The following is a 19323-nucleotide window of genomic DNA, read 5'->3' as shown; positions in this document are numbered from 1 at the left end:
ATTGGGGTCACTATCACACATCACTGCAGTATATAGGGGTCACTATAACACATTGCAGTATATAGGGGTCACTATCACACATCACTGCAGTATATAGTGGTCACTATAACATCACTGCAGTATATAGGGGTTACTATCACACACTGGAGTATATAAGGGTCACTATCACACATCACTGCAGTATATAGGGGTCACTATCACACATCACTGCAGTATAGGGGTCACTATCACACATCACTGGAGTATATAGGGGTCACTATCACACACTGCAGTATATAGGGGTTACTATCACACACTGGAGTATATAAGGGTCACTCTCACACATCACTGCAGTATATAGGGGTCACTATCACACACTGCAGTATATAGGGGTCACTATCACACATCACCGCATTATATAGGGGTCACTATCACACATCACTGCAATATATGGGGTCACTATCACACATCACTGCAGTATATAGGGGTCACTATCACACATCCCTGCATTATATAGGGGTCACTATCACACATCACTGCAATATATGGGGTCACTATCACACATCACTGCAGTATATAGGGGTCACTATCACACATCCCTGCAGTATATAGGGGTCACTATCACACACTGGAGTATATAAGGGTCACTATCACACATCACTGCCGTATATAGGGGTCACTATCACACATCACTGCAGTATATAGGGGTCACTATCACACATCACTGCAGTATATAGGGGTCACTATCACACATCACTCCAGTATATAGGGGTCACTATCACACACCACTCCAGTATATAGGGGTCACTATCACACACTGAAGTATATAGGGGTCACTATCATACACTGAAGTATATAGGGGTCACTATCACACATCCCTGCCGTATATAGGGGTCACTATCACACATCACTGCAGTATATAGGGGTCACTATCACACATCACTCCAGTATATAGGGGTCACTATCACACATCACTCCAGTATATAGGGGTCACTATCACACACTGAAGTATATAGGGGTCACTATCACACATCACGGCAGTACATAGGGGTCACGATCACACATCACTGCAGTATATAGGGGTCACTATCACACATCACTCCAGTATATAGGGGTCACTATCACACATCACTGCAGTATATAGTGGTCACTATAACATCACTGCAGTATATAGGGGTCACTATCACACACTGCTGTATATATGGGTCACTATAACATCACTGCAATATATAGGGATCACTATAACACATCACTGCAGTATATAGGGGTCACTATAACACATCACTGCAGTATATAGGGGTCACGATAACATCACTGCAGTATATAGGGGTCACTATCACACACTGCCATATATAGGGGGTCACTATAACATCACTGCAGTATATAGGGATCACTATCACACATCACTGCAGTATATAGGGGTCACTATCACACATCACTGCAGTATATAGGCGTCACTATCACACACTGCAGTATATAGGTGTCACTATCGCACACTGCAGTATACAGGGGTCACTATCACACATCACTGCAGTATATAGGGGTCACTATCACACATCACTGCAGTATATAGGGGTTACTATCACACATCCCTGCAGTATATAGGGGTCACTATCACACATCACTGCCGTATATAGGGGTCACTATCACACATCACTGCAGTATATAGGGATCTCTATCACACATCCCTGCAGTATATAGGGGTCACTATCACACATCACTCCAGTATATAGGGGTCACTATCACACACTGAAGTATATAGGGGTCACTATCATACACTGCAGTATATAGGGGTCACTATCACACATCCCTGCCGTATATAGGGGTCACTATCACACATCACTGCAGTATATAGGGGTCACTATCACACATCACTCCAGTATATAGGGGTCACTATCACACATCACTCCAGTATATAGGGGTCACTATCACACACTGAAGTATATAGGGGTCACTATCACACATCACGGCAGTACATAGGGGTCACGATCACACATCACTGCAGTATATATGGGTCACTTTCACCCATCACTCCAGTATATAGGGGTCACTATCACACATCACTGCAGTATATAGTGGTCACTATAACATCACTGCAGTATATAGGGGTCACTATCACACACTGCTGTATATATGGGTCACTATAACATCACTGCAATATATAGGGATCACTATAACACATCACTGCAGTATATAGGGGTCACTATAACACATCACTGCAGTATATAGGGGTCACGATAACATCACTGCAGTATATAGGGGTCACTATCACACACTGCCATATATAGGGGGTCACTATAACATCACTGCAGTATATAGGGATCACTATCACACATCACTGCAGTATATAGGGGTCACTATCACACATCACTGCAGTATATAGGCGTCACTATCACACACTGCAGTATATAGGTGTCACTATCGCACACTGCAGTATACAGGGGTCACTATCACACATCACTGCAGTATATAGGGGTCACTATCACACATCACTGCAGTATATAGGGGTTACTATCACACATCCCTGCAGTATATAGGGGTCACTATCACACATCACTGCCGTATATAGGGGTCACTATCACACATCACTGCAGTATATAGGGATCACTATCACACATCCCTGCAGTATATAGGGGTCACTATCACACATCACTGCAGTATATAGGGGTCACTATCACACATCACTCCAGTATATAGGGGTCACTATCACACATCACTCCAGTATATAGGGGTCACTATCACACACTGAAGTATATAGGGGTCACTATCACACATCACGGCAGTACATAGGGGTCACTATCACACATCACTGCAGTATATAGGCGTCACTATCACACACTGCAGTATATAGGTGTCACTATCGCACACTGCAGTATACAGGGGTCACTATCACACATCACTGCAGTATATAGGGGTCACTATCACACATCACTGCAGTATATAGGGGTTACTATCACACATCCCTGCAGTATATAGGGGTCACTATCACACATCACTGCCGTATATAGGGGTCACTATCACACATCACTGCAGTATATAGGGATCACTATCACACATCCCTGCAGTATATAGGGGTCACTATCACACATCCCTGCAGTATATAGGGGTCACTATCACAGATCACTGCAGTATATAGGGATCACTATCGCACATCCCTGCAGTATATAGGGGTCACTATCACACATCCCTGCAGTATATAGGGGTCACTATCACACATCCCTGCAGTATATAGGGGTCACTATCACACATCCCTGCAGTATATAGGGGTCACTATCACACATCTCTTCAGCACATAGGGTTCTCTATGGTAAGGGGCTATTAGCGCTGCCTGGTAACATTTATGAGTTACCCATGATGTCTGGTCTTAAGCGTCTGTCTACATTATTAGCTCTGCTCTGGGTTTCAATGGCTCATTGTTCCGGGTGTAGGACCAGGCAGCTCTGCGACAGGTGGTTCCCATCTAAACAAGTCACCTTTCCTGCCCGCACACCACAGGGTGCCAGGCGGAGCCACATTGTGCCAGCTGCTGCCATCCGTCATGTCCTACATCCGTCTCTGTGATTCCCTGGATCTAGTCCTTCTATTATTACTATTATGGACCTGTTCACATAACGTCGGTGTCTAAACTAGAGACATTGACAAAACGATGCCAAAAAACGGTCACCTTTGAGTATACGTTCTCTCTTTGGAGGAAAGACTAGCCTGGAAGGCTGCGCTTTTCTGTCCTCCAAAAAATAAAAAAAAGTGTATGCTGATGTGAGGGTGGTATAGTAGACTCGTTTAGACTACGTTTGGCCCAAAGGTCAGTGGATAAGGCAAGTCGTAAATACTTATTTTTTTCCAAGCGGAGAGCATAAACATGATGTGAACAGGGCCGTATCCAGTGCGGGGCGGTGGGGGTGCAGCATGTCTCTGGGATACGGCCTCTGAATGTAAACAAGAATGTATCCATTCACTGAGAGCAAGCAGAGATCTTAAAAATGGTGCAGAATGGCAATACACATTATATTAGAAAGTTGCAGAACTTTTCATTCTACAATGGTCGAGCCTTATTTACACTGGACCGGCCCTTTAAGACCTGGATCGGTGTGTAGGATGCTGAGTGTCTCCCCACTATTGTGGATAATTAGTGTTGTCCCCTCATAAATGATATAGGCTGATGTAGTAGTAGCCCCCCAGGGCCGCCGTAGGTTGGTTGGTGCCCTGTGCAGTACTTTCTGTTGATGCCCCGTTTCGTGCCCATCATTCAGTGCCCCAATTACACTGTCCAATCAATAAACCAGGAACAGCATCGGGCATGAAGTGCGGGATCTGGGGGGCAGCCACAGTGCTTAGACCGTCAGGGCAAGTGGCGCCCCCTTCAGTAGTGATGTATGAAGAGCCCAGTGGGACCACCGAGGTTTCACACCCCTAAAGTGTATGGTACCCAATAGCGGCTGCTGGACGCTCGAGGGCCGCGCCGACATGCGGTTTTACCACAAGTCTGTACGTTTTTTCGAATGATTTGTTAATGGTCGCACAGTCTGGCAATTATACAGCAGGTTGCCGCGCGGTTTTGGGCGTAACGGCTCTGCCTCGGCCATTGTATTTGGACACACGGTGAGGAGAGAGGACTGACTCTTCGTCACGGATGAAGAACGACCGCGCCACCCCCGCTCCACTGCCGTATAATAAGCGGATAACTAAAACGCGTAAATATCTAGAAACGTAAAACTCGCCCGCAGGTTCTTGTTGAAAAACTTTAATTTTTATTTTGCAATCGGCGATATTATTTGTGTCGAAAACTATTTTTGAGGCGTTTTTTGGAGCCGTTTTTGGAGCTGTTTTTCCAGTTTGAACAATGAAGAACAGCTCCAAAAACGGCTGAAGAAGTGACAGGCGCCTTCTTTTTATGGGGCGTCTTTTTACGCTCCATTTTTTAAAACAGCAACCGAAAAAAACGTCCCGTCTGAACATAACGCCGTTTTTCCCATTGATTTACATGGGCAGATGTTTGTAGGCGTTCAGCTACCGTTTTTTTCAGGCGGAATTCAAGGTGTTTACGCCCCAAAATACGCCTGAAAACTCTGCGTGTGAACACACCCTAATAAACGCTATAGTTCACAATATAAGTGTCACTTGTCATCAGATCCTAGCACTATATACAGTACATAGAGTATACACACCAATGCTGCAGTACCTCATACTGACCAGCAGGGGCACAGGGAATCTCAGCAGGTGACTGATCACAGAGGAGCAGCCTCATTATTAACCTTTGCAGTCCCGCTATATCCACATTAGTCATGTCAGTATTTGACACGTGTTCAGCGTGAGGATCATTATTTATATTACATCGCGTATTATATGACTTTCTTATACTTTGTTATATTACGTCACATTACTGTACACGGAATATTATAGCATTACATTTTATTATAATTTATTATATAATATTATATTTCACTATATGACACAGGTTATTATTATTATTAATAATATATACAGACACAGGCATTGAGACTTTACACCATGCACTATGTCTGCCCCTAGGAATATGTATATCAGAGCACTGTGGCTGTCACTGTACATCAGAGCACTGTGGCTGTCACTGTATATCAGAGCACTGTGGCTGTCACTGTACATCAGAGCACTGTGGCTGTCACTGTATATCAGAGCACTGTGGCTGTCACTGTATATGAGAGCACTGTGGCTGTCACTGTATATGAGAGCACTGTGGCTGTCACTGTATATGAGATACTGTAGCTGTCACTGTATATTAGACAATGTGGCTGTCACTGTATATGAGAGCACTGTGGCTGTCACTGTATATGAGAGCACTGTGGCTGTCACTGTATATGAGATACTGTGGTTGTCACTGTATATGAGAGCACTGTGGCTGTCAATGTATATGAGAGCACTGTGGCTGTCACTGTATATGAGAGCACTGTGGCTGTCACTGTATATGAGATACTGTAGCTGTCACTGTATATGAGAGCACTGTGGCTGTCACTGTATATGAGATACTGTGGCTGTCACTGTATATAGGAACACTGGCTGTCACTGTATATCAGAGCACTGTGGCTGTCACTGTATATGAGATACTGTGGCTGTCACTGTATATGAGAGCACTGTGGCTGTCACTGTATATGAGAGCACTGTGGCTGTCACTGTATATGAGAGCACTGTGGCTGTCACTGTATATGAGATACTGTAGCTGTCACTGTATATGAGAGCACTGTGGCTGTCACTGTATATGAGATACTGTGGCTGTCACTGTATATCAGAGCACTGTGGCTGTCACTGTATATGAGAGCACTGTCCCTGTCAATGTATATCAGAGCACTGTGGCTGTCACTGTATATGAGAGCACTGTGGCTGTCACTGTATATGAGATACTGTGACTGTCACTGTATATGAGATACTGTAGCTGTCACTGTATATTAGACAATGTGGCTGTCACTGTATATGAGAGCACTGTGGCTGTCACTGTATATGAGATACTGTGGCTGTCACTGTATATGAGAGCACTGTGGCTGTCAATGTATATGAGAGCACTGTGGCTGTCACTGTATATGAGAGCACTGTGGCTGTCACTGTATATGAGATACTGTGGCTGTCACTGTATTTGAGATACTGTAGCTGTCACTGTATATGAGACAATGTGGCTGTCACGGTATATGAGAGCACTGTGGCTGTCACTGTATATGAGATACTGTGGCTGTCACTGTATATAGGAACACTGTGGCTGTCACTGTATATCAGCGCACTGTGGCTGTCACTGTATATGAGAGCACTGTGGCTGTCACTGTATATCAGAGCACTGTGGCTGTCACTGTATATGAGAGCACTGTGGCTGTCACTGTATATGAGAGCACTGTGGCTGTCACTGTATATGAGAGCACTGTGGCTGTCACTGTATATGAGATACTGTGGCTGTCACTGTATATTAGACAATGTGGCTGTCAATGTATATCAGAGCACTGTGGCTGTCACTGTATATGAGATACTGTAGCTGTCACTGTATATTAGACAATGTGGCTGTCACTGTATATGAGAGCACTGTGGCTGTCACTGTATATGAGATACTGTGGCTGTCACTGTATATGAGAGCACTGTGGCTGTCAATGTATATGAGAGCACTGTGGCTGTCACTGTATATGAGAGCACTGTGGCTGTCACTGTATATGAGACAATGTGGCTGTCACGGTATATGAGAGCACTGTGGCTGTCACTGTATATGAGATACTGTGGCTGTCACTGTATATAGGAACACCGTGGCTGTCACTGTATATCAGAGCACTGTGGTTGTCACTGTATATGAGATACTGTGGCTGTCACTGTATATGAGAGCACTGTGGCTGTCACTGTATATGGGAGCACTGTGGCTGTCACTGTATATGAGATACTGTGGCTGTCACTGTATATGAGAGCACTGTGGTTGTCACTGTATATGAGATACTGTGGCTGTCACTGTATATGAGAGCACTGTGGCTGTCACTGTATATGGGAGCACTGGCTGTCACTGTATATGAGAGCTCTGTGGCTGTCACTGTATATGATACAATGTGGCTGTCACTGTATATGAGACACTCTGGCTGCCACTGTATATTAGATACTGTGGCTGTCACTTTATATGAGAGCACTGTGGCTGTCACTGTATATGGGAGCACTGTGGCTGTCACTGTATATGAGACACTGTGTCTGTCACTGTATATCAGACTCTGTGGCTGTCACTGTAAATGAGACACTGTGGCTGTCACTGTATATGAGATACTGTGGCTGTCACTGTATATGAGAGCACTGTGGCTGTCACTGTATATGAGAGCACCGTGGCTGTCACTGTATATGAGAGCGCTGTGGCTGTCAATGTATATGAGAACACTGTGGCTGTCACTGTATATGAGAGCACTGTTGCTGTCACTGTATATGAGAACGCAGTGGCTGTCACTGTATATAGGAACACTGTGGCTGTCACTGTATATGAGAGCACCGTGGCTGTCACTGTATATGAGAACACTGTGGCTGTCACTGAATATGAGACACTGTGGCTGTCACTGAATATGAGACACTGTGGCTGTCACTGTATATGAGAACACAGTGGCTGTCACTATATATGACATACTGTGGCTGTCACTCTATATGAGAGCACTGTGGCTGTCACTGTATATGAGACAGTGGCTGCCACATTTGAGGTGCTGTGGTTGTTTATATGTGGGGGGCACTGTGGTTCCCACTGTAGCACTATAAAGGTGAAGTATAGATAATATATATGTACAGGTGACAGAGGTGAGGAATATAAACGGGACAATGATAGTGATTATTATAGAGGTGATATGTGGATGTTATATATATGTCCAGGGGCAGTGACAGTGATTATTATATAGGTGACATATGGATGTTATATATACAGCAGCAGTGACCGTTATTATTATATAGGTGATATATGGATGTTAGTTTTATACACACACACACACACACACACACACACACACACACACACACACACACACACACACACACACACACACACACACACACACACACACACACGGCAATGACAGTGATTATTATATAGGTGATATATGGATGTTATATATACAGGGGCAGTGACAGTGGTTATTATATAGGCTACATATGGATGTTATTATATATGTCATTATTATATAAGCGACATATACACACACACCCACACACATCAACACATACACACATGGGGCTGTGACAGTTGTTATTATATACGTGATATATGGATGTTATATATACTGAGGGCAGTGACATTGATAATTATATAGGTGACACATGGATATTATATATACATACATACAGGTGGCAGTGATTATTATATAGGTGATATATGGATGTTATATATACAGGGGGTAGTGACAGTGATTATTATATAGGTGATATATGGATGTTATATATACAGGGGGCAGTGTCAGTGATTATTATATAGGTCATATATGGATGTTATATATACAGGGGGTAGTGACAGTGATTATTATATAGGTGATATATGGATGTTATATATACAGGGGGTAGTGACAGTGATTATTATATAGGTGATATATGGATGTTATATATACAGGGGGTAGTGACGGTGATTATTATGTAGGTGATATATGGATGTTATATATACAGGGGGTAGTGACAGTGATTATTATATAGGTGATATATGGATGTTATATATACAGGGGGTAGTGACAGTGATTATTATGTAGGTGATATATGGATGTTATATATACAGGGGGTAGTGACGGTGATTATTATATAGGTCATATATGGATGTTATATATACAGGGGGTAGTGACAGTGATTATTATATAGGTGATATATGGATGTTATATATACAGGGGGTAGTGACAGTGATTATTATATAGGTGATATATGGATGTTATATATACAGGGGGTAGTGACAGTGATTATTATATAGGTGATATATGGATGTTATATATACAGGGGGTAGTGACAGTGATTATTATATAGGTGATATATGGATGTTATATATACAGGGGGTAGTGACAGTGATTATTATATAGGTCATATATGGATGTTATATATACAGGGGGTAGTGACAGTGATTATTATATAGGTGATATATGGATGTTATATATACAGGGGGTAGTGACAGTGATTATTATATAGGTGATATATGGATGTTATATATACAGGGGGTAGTGACAGTGATTATTATATAGGTGATATATGGATGTTATATATACAGGGGGTAGTGACAGTGATTATTATATAGGTGATATATGGATGTTATATATACAGGGGGTAGTGACAGTGATTATTATATAGGTCATATATGGATGTTATATATACAGGGGGTAGTGACAGTGATTATTATATAGGTGATATATGGATGTTATATAGATGTTTCCGTGTCCCTAGATCTGCTGTTACGTGATATTGCGGTGCTTCATGTACTGGATATGATGGCGGTTTTCACCTGCAGCAAGACCGTCAGGATAAAAACACCGCAGCCCTGAAGACAGTTTCAGTTATATTGTAATATAGTAAACAGAAGACGGGAGGAGGGGGATGCAGCTGCAGCTTCTCTCTCTTTCTCGCTGTGACTGTGTGACCGCATGCTGTGAGAGGGGAGGTGGAGCTGCAGAGTAGAGACATCTGATTGGTTCAGAGCACAAAGCACAGGTTACACCCAACATTTCTGGCTACTCCACATCTAATGCATCTCCAGCTGCCTGATGAGGGACTATAGGTACTCAGAACATGATTTTGGGGCTCCCACAATTGGGACCTCGAGCGATCCTGAGGGTCCAGGTCCCTGAGCCCTTTGCAATGAATGGAAGATCATGAACCATATAGGGTTAAATATGGACAAACCCATTCATACCATGAACAGACCTCAACTGTTACATGACTTTTGGGGAGCTGACCCCAATCTTTGCAATGCACCTGACCCACCTATAAGGTGATAATGAGATAGAATGTGGGCGTGGTATATATATAGTGGGTGTGGCTATGCAGATGAGACCTGTGACAGACACTATTCTGCTCTCTGTTCCTTGTAGAATGGGGATGATGCGTTTTCTGGGACTGATCGTGTGACCCTGTGTGGGGGCAGAGGCGGCTGTAATGGGAATCACATGTAAAATATATTGAATAATTCAGCGCTCATCGCAATCGTATCTGAGCGCTACCAGTCAAATTATCACCGTCTGACTGTCAAAACATCCTATAAACCCTCCCGGAGCAGACGAGTTCAAAGCAAATGTCAGCGGAGCATCCAAATGTGTCCCAGAACCTCATACTGTGTAATGGGGGAGGGGCAGTGCACCAGAGAAGCTGACGATCTAGTGTCCCATCCTGGGGCATCATGGAAAGCACATTCAGAATATAATCATGTACTCAGTGGATGTGTATAATAAAGTCGGGGGAATTTTTATATGGAAAATCATCTCCAGAATTCCAGGTATTTTTCGGTGTATGTCCCTTTAACATCCGGCTACCCCATGGAGAGCACTGGTCAGATCAAACAACACGGGGTTAACCGTTCCAGGGATCTTATAGAGACCAGAATCTAGAACTTGCTGTTTTTTGTAATTACCTCTAACGCGTTTCGGGCAGACGAGCTCCTACTCATCTTCACCAATCTCCAAACTAGGGGGAGGAGCCAGACTACCCGAAACGCGTTGTCAGTGTTATGGGGTTGTCAGCCCCTGAGGTGACCCAATAAAGAAACTTCCAGTCCACGGCCGGGAGGATGTTCTATCAATAGTTACTGGAGCCCCCCTTTAAGTCTGTGCCCCTAGTAATGAAAGTCCAATATCCTACTGAAGGAAGAGTGCAGCCAATGACATGGCGGCGTTGGGGGTCACTGGTCTAGGGTCATGGTGTCCACCAGCTCCACCTGCCACCTGTCCAGGGGTGTATAGACCTAATACTTCTCACAGCTGAGGGTTTGTTACAATGTATCCAGTTTAGACTATTGTCTGTGAGCTGAGCACAGCAGCAGTATAAATCTCCCTCCTGTCCTGATGGTTTGTTACAATGTATCAGCGCAGGCCTGGCTACGTTCTCACTACATTTGTGACGTGCGTTTGTGTATAGCGGAAGTTCTCGCGGTTTGTACGACATGCGCGTCCAGAGAACGTAATGCGTTCTAAAGTGTCGTCAACTAGAAATAAGAGGATCCCGGAAAAAAACGTAGAACGCGCGGTAAATATTTAATGTACAATGAGCGACGTATGTAATTGTATGGCGTGTAGCGGCAAATGGCGTCATATAGCGACAAACATTGGAGAGTTCCCCGCTTTATACACATATCAGCCCGGAGTGGAGAGGCGCCCGTCGGGTCCCGGGGGAGCTGGCGCCTGATTATTTATCAGATAATTATTTTCCGGATTCGGCGCTTGATGTCGGACGCCGTTCCGTGAATGTTTACAGATGTGATTACATCACGGGAATATCGTCCATCAGGCTGGGCACTGTAAATAGAGGGGGGTCCCACTTTCTGCGATGAGGAGGCTCCGCCCACAATGCAATATCACCAGACCCACCGCATTAGACACGGCCTCAGTCCCTGCGTTATCTGGAGAAAAAGTCGCTGATCACGGAGTAAATCCTTTACTGATCCTGAGATATATCATGAACTATGCTCCTGTCACAGCCAGAGCTGCAATCATTATTCTGCTGTTACACCATATTATACATTCAAAGCTGCAGTCACAATTCTGCAGTTACATCATGTCTTTTGCTCCAGTCCCACCCAGAGCTGCAGACATAATTCTGCTGTTACATCATGTCTTGTGCTCCAGTCACCTCATGTCTTCTACTCCAGTCACATCCAAAGCTGCAGTCACAATTCTGCTGTTACAGCATGTCTTTTACTCCAGTTACATCCAGAGCTGCCGTCTCTGTAATTCTATTTTTACACCACGTTTTATACTCCAGTTACATTCAGAGCTGCAGTCATAATTCTATTGTTACACCACTTCGTATACTCCATTCACTTCCAGAGCTGCATACACAATTCTGCTCGCTTACTTCCACAACACTTTAGTTTATCAGTACATCTCGCTGCTTCAGTCATATCCAGGGTAAATCATCAATGTGCAGTGCATTATGGGAGCTCACGTTAGGGGAGTGCTGTCAGGTTCCATGTGAATGCAGCTCTGGATGTGACAGGAGCAGTCGCTTTGTAGCAGAGGGTATAGTCAGGTAAGAAGAGAATGTTGTGCCGTCCTCTTCTCACCTGTGTTTCTCCTTCATCCTGGCAGATTCTGAACACAGCGCCAGCTCAGACACAGAGGTCCTGGCGGAGAGGACGTCCTGCTCCTACGAAACCTGCCCGGATTTGGCTCCTTCTCGAGTCCCCGATCCCCAACCGTTATCTGTGTCGTCTATGGATGAGATCCAAGTGGAGCTGCAGTGCGCCGACCTCTGGAAGAGGTTCCATGATATCGGAACAGAGATGATCATCACCAAGGCTGGCAGGTGAGCAGACAACAGATGCAGCAGAATTTAGTGAAGAATTTCCTGCATACCGCGGAGTATATCCGGCCGCCTGATCACTGATAATGAGGAATACTCCCTGCAGTCTGACCCCGAATCAAAGTCTAACGATATCGATTCTGTGAAAATCATCCGATCCCTGGTGATGTAGCGGGAGAATGCCTGTCCCTGATGATCCAGTGGTGTAAAATCCGATCCCTGGTGATCTAGTGGGAGAATGCCTGTCCCGGATAACCCAGTGGTGTAAAATCTGATCCCTGGTGATGTAGTGGGAGAATTCCTGTCCCTGATGACCCAGTGGTGTAAAATCTGATCCCTGGTGATCTAGTGGGAGAATGCCTGTCCCTGATGACCCAGTGGTGTAAAATCCGATCCCTGGTGATCTAGTGGGAGAATGCCTGTCCCTGATGACCCAGTGGTGTAAAATCCGATCCCTGGTGATCTAGTGGGAGAATGCCTGTCCCTGATGATCCAGTAGTGTAAAATCCGATTCCTGGTGATCTAGTGGGAGAATGCCTGTCCCTGATGACCCAGTTGCGTGACGGCCGATCCCTGGTGATCTAGTGGGATATCGTCCATCCCTGATGACCCAGTGGTGTAATGACGGATACCTGATAATCTAGTGGGATAATGCCTGTCCCTGATGATTCAGTGGTGTAATGGCCGATCCCTGCTGATCTAGTGGGATAATGCCTGTTCCTATAGATTCAGTGGTGTAGTGGCCCTCTCTGGGTAACTAGGGGCGTTGTCTTCGCTCCAGGTGACGACTTATCTGCCTTCACACTCCAGCTTATTCTTACAGTCTGATCTGCAAACCAATAGAGAGGTCAATGCAGGTGAGGGAGGATGGAGCAGCTGTCAATGACAGCTGTTCTCTGCGATCAGTCAGAAGTATTTTCTGTACATGAATGACCCTGTTCCTTCCGGTGCGTTTAGGGCACTAAGCCTGACAGTCAATGCACAGACCCCGGGTGCCTCGGCCTAGAGATACCTAATCCTCCTATTGTGTGTAGTGTAGTATAGTATATATATATATATATATATATATATATATATATATATATATATATATATATAGAAGGTGTAACTATTGGGGGTGCAGAGTCACACCCGGGCCCTGGAGCCTGAGGGGGCCCAATGGCCGCTCTACCACATACGACATCAGTGATATAAATGGCATTGGATTTTGCACTGTGGTCCCGAAGCTTCAGGTTATGGTTCTGTATGAGGGTCTGGTCCGGAACCATCAAAGACAGAAAAACATCCAGGATTCTTAAAGGGAAACTCCACCCAAAAAAAAAATGAAGAAGAGACGAGACGAGACATGGTGTCATGTATTTACTGCTTCAGACGAAGCCTGAAGTCTCCGCTTGTTTATGAGGAGGTGGAATTTGGGAGGAATTTTCCTTTCATTTGGGATTTGCCTATTAATAGACGTGAAGATGACGCATTTTACTTTTACTCTTTGGACCAAAATGATTTTGTTTTCTATTTTCAAATACAAACTGGATCGTACAGAAGGAATCTATGAATCTATGGAATCTATAAATCTATGGAATCTATAAATCTATGAATCTATGGAATCTATGAATCACATCCAGAGTCCAACTTCCCGATACATTGGACCAGGGCCAAATCCTATTAAATTGGAGCCATTGGTTCTGCAATGCTCCCAGTTATGGGGGAGGTCGTCACTGTAAATGTCACATTATAACCCGTCCCTGCTCACAAATCAATCACAGCAATGCCACTCTGTCTGCTATTTTCTTCTTATATCAGCCAGTTCTGCTATTTTCTTCTTATATCAGCCAGTTCTACTATTTTCTACTTATATCAGCCAGTTCTGCTATTTTCTTCTTATATCAGCCAGTTCTGCTATTTTCTTCTTATATCAGCCAGTTCTGCTATTCTTTCTTCCCGTTGTAGCTGGATCCAGGATGTAGTGAAGTTACATTATGAGAATCTATTATTTAGTCACAGAGTCACCCAGGCTGATTGTAAATGCACAGTCCCTGCTCTCCTCTGGCGCTTGGCTGTTTATAGACCTCCCATAGCCTTTAATGGAGATTGACAGAACATGTACAGAGGTTTTCTGCCTGGAACAGAGACCAAGCACCCCCACTTATGTGGGGGTCCCATCACTTTAACCTCTACCGATCATACCCAGTGTTTATACTATATAAGTCTGAGATGTCTCCACTGTAAAAACATAAATTACAGTTTAATTACCTTTGGGTAACTTTGCTTTTCTGGAGTTACATTATGTTTTGTACATAAGTCACACCCAGAGCTGCATTAACAATTCTGCCGGCTGCTACTTGGAATCTGTCAGCATTGCGCTGACAGACACGCCCCTTACAGACCAGTCAACCACTAGCACCATTGCAGTAACTGCCTACATTTCTAATTGTAAACACTATATCTTCCACAATGCGGCACAGCGGTGAATGTGCGCGGTGATGCAGCAGAAGGCACCTGGCGGATGTGAAGTCCTGCAGCCTGGGAACTAAGCGGAGACTTTTACAACTTTTTCTTTTTACAGTTTCCTGGTGGTGGCTGAAGTTGTGGGGTAATCTATAAAGGGACCCCCGATAGTAAACTGCAGGGAGGTGATAATCTGCACATCTGGAAGAAAACACCAATTAGTCGGAACTCTGGGCCCGGCTGCCCACCGAGACGTCTAGGTCAAGGTTCATGGTAAAGAGAGAAAATAAAAGCGTGTTTGTGTAACCACATTAACCTCCCCAGGATACGACGTGTGTAACCCGGAGGTCAGATCCGGAGGCTCCAGAGGGTCCCCCGCAGGGCGGAGTGCTAAACCTGCAAACCCCATAGATTCACTCTCAGCCATTTACGAGAATTTTCCAAATAGCCGGCGTGGCGAGGGCAGCGCCAAGGAGAAGAAACTTCTGGAAACCTGTCATTTGTCCATCGCTGTCGGGTTTTGCGCACATTCTGCGGGTCGGAGATATTTATGATGTGTGAAAACATGGAGTAATTCCTCCCCCTCCGGGGGTTTCTGGAAACCACTAGTCCTAGTTCTGTGCAGAGAACCATCAACAGTCTCAGGACCCCTACCTCATTATGTCCCAGTGTGGCCAAAATATTTACAGGGACCAGACCGGATCTCCACGTCGATGCTGCAGTTTTGGGTAGAGATGAGTCTCCACTACTAGAGAAGTTTTGCCCAAAAATATAGAGAAGAAAGAAAGACCCCACTATATACTACATATATACTACCCCCTATTATACCCTGCTATAGATTACACGGGTATTGAGGAGTCCTGCCACCATATAGGAGCACAAGTCCGCAGGTGGAGACCATTGAACTTCCTGTTGACTTGATATTCACAATCCTTTCTTGTAGGGGTGGAATATCCTTCGAATACACAGGTCAGCTGCTGCAGAACCTCATAAAGGAACGCTGTCTTTGAGAACTCTTAGGAATCCTAATAATTGTGACCTAGTGGGTAACTAAATCCCTGCCCCTCGACTATTGATCTGGGGGCAATAAGTCATTTTGATCTCAGTGATGGGCCAAGCTCCAACTAGTCCCGTGGTTCTTCTTGGTCAATCAGCGAGGCGGACATGTTGGCTTATATACGGGTCCTTCCCTACGGCTGATTTTGGGACAATTTGTCTTATTGGTGCATCTGAAAGTTGTGTTATTAGGGCATCTGATCATTGCCCGGAGGTCTCCAGAGATTGAGACAAGGAGGATCTCTGGCAGTCTTGGTGGTGGCATGGTGGTTTCTTCTGTAGAACCTCTATGAGCCAATAACATGGATCACGCATCGGTTGGTGGGTGGGTGGGGGGGGCGCAGGTTTGGCTTCTCATCTCTACCATGATCTACCGATACTACCTGGATTTGAGCGACAAAAACAGACTATTGTCCGGAGACTTTTGCTCCTACCGAGTTTCAGAATCGACTTGAGTCCTCCCAGGTTTCATGAGAAGAGGGAAGTTATTGGAGAACATGATAAGTAGAAAGTTCTTCCAGGTCATGTTCTTCGTAGACGTCCCAACCACTGACCACATACAATGCGAGGACTGCTGTAATAAGGATAGTCCAAATTCACGGCTCCCAAACGACTTCAGAGAGAAGGGGTCTCGACGCTGCTGTCGTTTTCCAGATCACTTAATATGAGAGCACGACGTATTTAAGGAGAACATTGGAAGAACTTGGGAAATGTTCAACATCTTGGAGGAGAGAGATCTAAATAGAGAAGTCTGATTGCACTTTTATATCTTGTCCTCTGGGGAGATGAAAAGGCTCAATGTCCGAACCTCGTCACCAAGGGCAATATTATCCCTATCGGGAAACACACCAATACAATCATTCTAGGAGGAACTTGAAGGAGTGTTTCACTTTTAGTGACTCCCAAAAGAGATTTACATGGACTGGAAGTCACCTTGTAGCGTACAACTGTTCTTAAAGGAACACTCCGGGCAAAACGAATACACTGTGCTATGCCTAGTGCAATGCCTGAGGGGGCGGAGCATGACACGCCAATTACCAATACCAAATAACCAATCTTTGTGTCATGCCCCGCCTCCTCAGACCCTGCACTAGGCCTAACACAGTGAATCAGTTTTGTCTGGTGGGTTCCTTTAAGCAAATACTCCCGGTATGGACCGAGTTCCCTTATAACGTATCCTGATCGCTGCCCCTATAGACTCCTTTACTCCAGACTTGCTGCGATGCAAATATTTATTCTATAAAATCCTTGTCATCACTCCTCTTTTATGTTTATTGTAGGCGAATGTTCCCAGCGATGAGGGTGAAGATCTCAGGGTTGGATCCTCACCAGCAGTATTACATAGCGATGGACATTGTGCCCGTGGACAACAAAAGATACAGGTAAGAACATCCTCAGCACGGAGAGAGGAATATATAGCGGTGGAGCGCATATGTGTCCATAAACAACTTTGTAAATAGTCTTGATTAAAAATGTCCTACCGTTTAGTGTATACAGCTCGTATACAGATCAATGTGTCTCCATGGTTACAGACTACCAACTATCCCTATGTAGTCTGATCCTGCAGTTACGTGTTACTCCACTCCCTTTGTCCTCCCTTTGTGATACCCTGCAGGTAGCAGGAAAATGGGCAGAGGGAGCGGAGTATTACATGATTGCAGAATCAGGCTACCTATCTGTTACCATGGAGACACAGTGGTATGTATAAGAGCTGTGTACACAAAACTGTAGGCGATGTTTAATCAGGACTATTTGTCAAGTTGCTTCATTTTTTATTTTAGATTTATTGGAGCAATAAACCGCATGGGGGAGAACTAAACAGAAGAGCTTTGGAGCACAATGCAGCAGATTTATTAGGAGACGCACGCCTTTTCATAATTTGGCGCATCTTTGACCGTCCTGAAGACATAAATAGTCCCCTATAATCAGGCGTATATAAATTACACCAATTTCTAGCGCAAATTATTGTAAATCTGTTGGACCCACTATAGGCCCCTCCTCCTCTCTCCTAACCCCGCCCACTTTTCTTAGCCCTAAAAGCTAAATTGTGCCACCTAACGCCAGAAAACTGGTGTAAGTCCCCTAATAATTTCGCCCCAGAGTAGCTAAAGTATACAGACCCTTTAATATTTGTCTTATTGAAGCATTCAGATATATTCTGCTGCAAGCAAGGCAGGAAGGTTCAGGTATAGTCAGCCATTTTTAAGCCTTTGTAGAGCGGTCATTGGTCAATTGGTCACCCACAGTGCATAAAAGTCTACGCTTTCTGCTCTCTGCAACACGCCATGTCGCTCAGTCTTGTATATATCCCTGCTATAGTGCTAGCCCATCTCTTCTGTGCCTTTCTATGGGGTGGACTCCTACTGTAAGGTAGAAATGTCCACATGACCGCTCGAATGCTCGCTGTCAGCTAGAGATACTCTTCCTCGAGGATTTTCATTCATTTCAGTGGTAAGAGCAACAAGACAGAATATGATCACATATCGATTATAGCTGTGACTTGATATTCTAGATTGGATCATAGTAAAAGTCTTATTGACCAAGTCGAATGACCCAAAATGTAAGATCATAAAGTAAAGATGGTTGCATGTCACCCTACTGTATGGCCGAACATTAAACATACTGGGTGACATTCTGGTTAACGGACCCTTTACCTTCACACCCCATTGTATTCTGGAGGACTTATAATTATGAACATTGAGGTCATCTACAGAACATTGAGGTCATCTACAGAACATTGAGGTCATCTACAGAACATTGAGGTCATCTACAGAACATTGAGGTCATCTACAGAACATTGAGGTCATCTACAGAACATTGAGGTCGTCATCAGAATATTGAGGTCATCTACAGAATATTGAGGTCATCTACAATATATTTTGAGGTCACCTACATTATATTGAA

At 44.4% G+C, this 19323-nt stretch overlaps 1 protein-coding gene across 1 annotated transcript in view; it reads left to right on the top strand.

The window, feature by feature from the left end:
• TBX15 (T-box transcription factor 15) overlaps positions 1-19323 on the top strand; it is a 100367-nt gene that overhangs the window by 57636 nt on the left and 23408 nt on the right. The window contains exons 2-3 of the mRNA XM_075847672.1: positions 12705-12921; positions 17700-17801. Coding sequence (XP_075703787.1) covers positions 12705-12921; positions 17700-17801 — 319 coding nt within the window. The remainder of the gene's footprint in view (positions 1-12704; positions 12922-17699; positions 17802-19323) is intronic.

This window comes from Rhinoderma darwinii, assembly GCF_050947455.1.
Source record: "Rhinoderma darwinii isolate aRhiDar2 chromosome 5 unlocalized genomic scaffold, aRhiDar2.hap1 SUPER_5_unloc_56, whole genome shotgun sequence".
Lineage (NCBI taxonomy): Eukaryota > Metazoa > Chordata > Amphibia > Anura > Rhinodermatidae > Rhinoderma > Rhinoderma darwinii.
The sequence above is the reverse complement of the archived record's forward strand: the minus strand, read 5'-3'. Positions and strand labels throughout refer to the sequence as shown.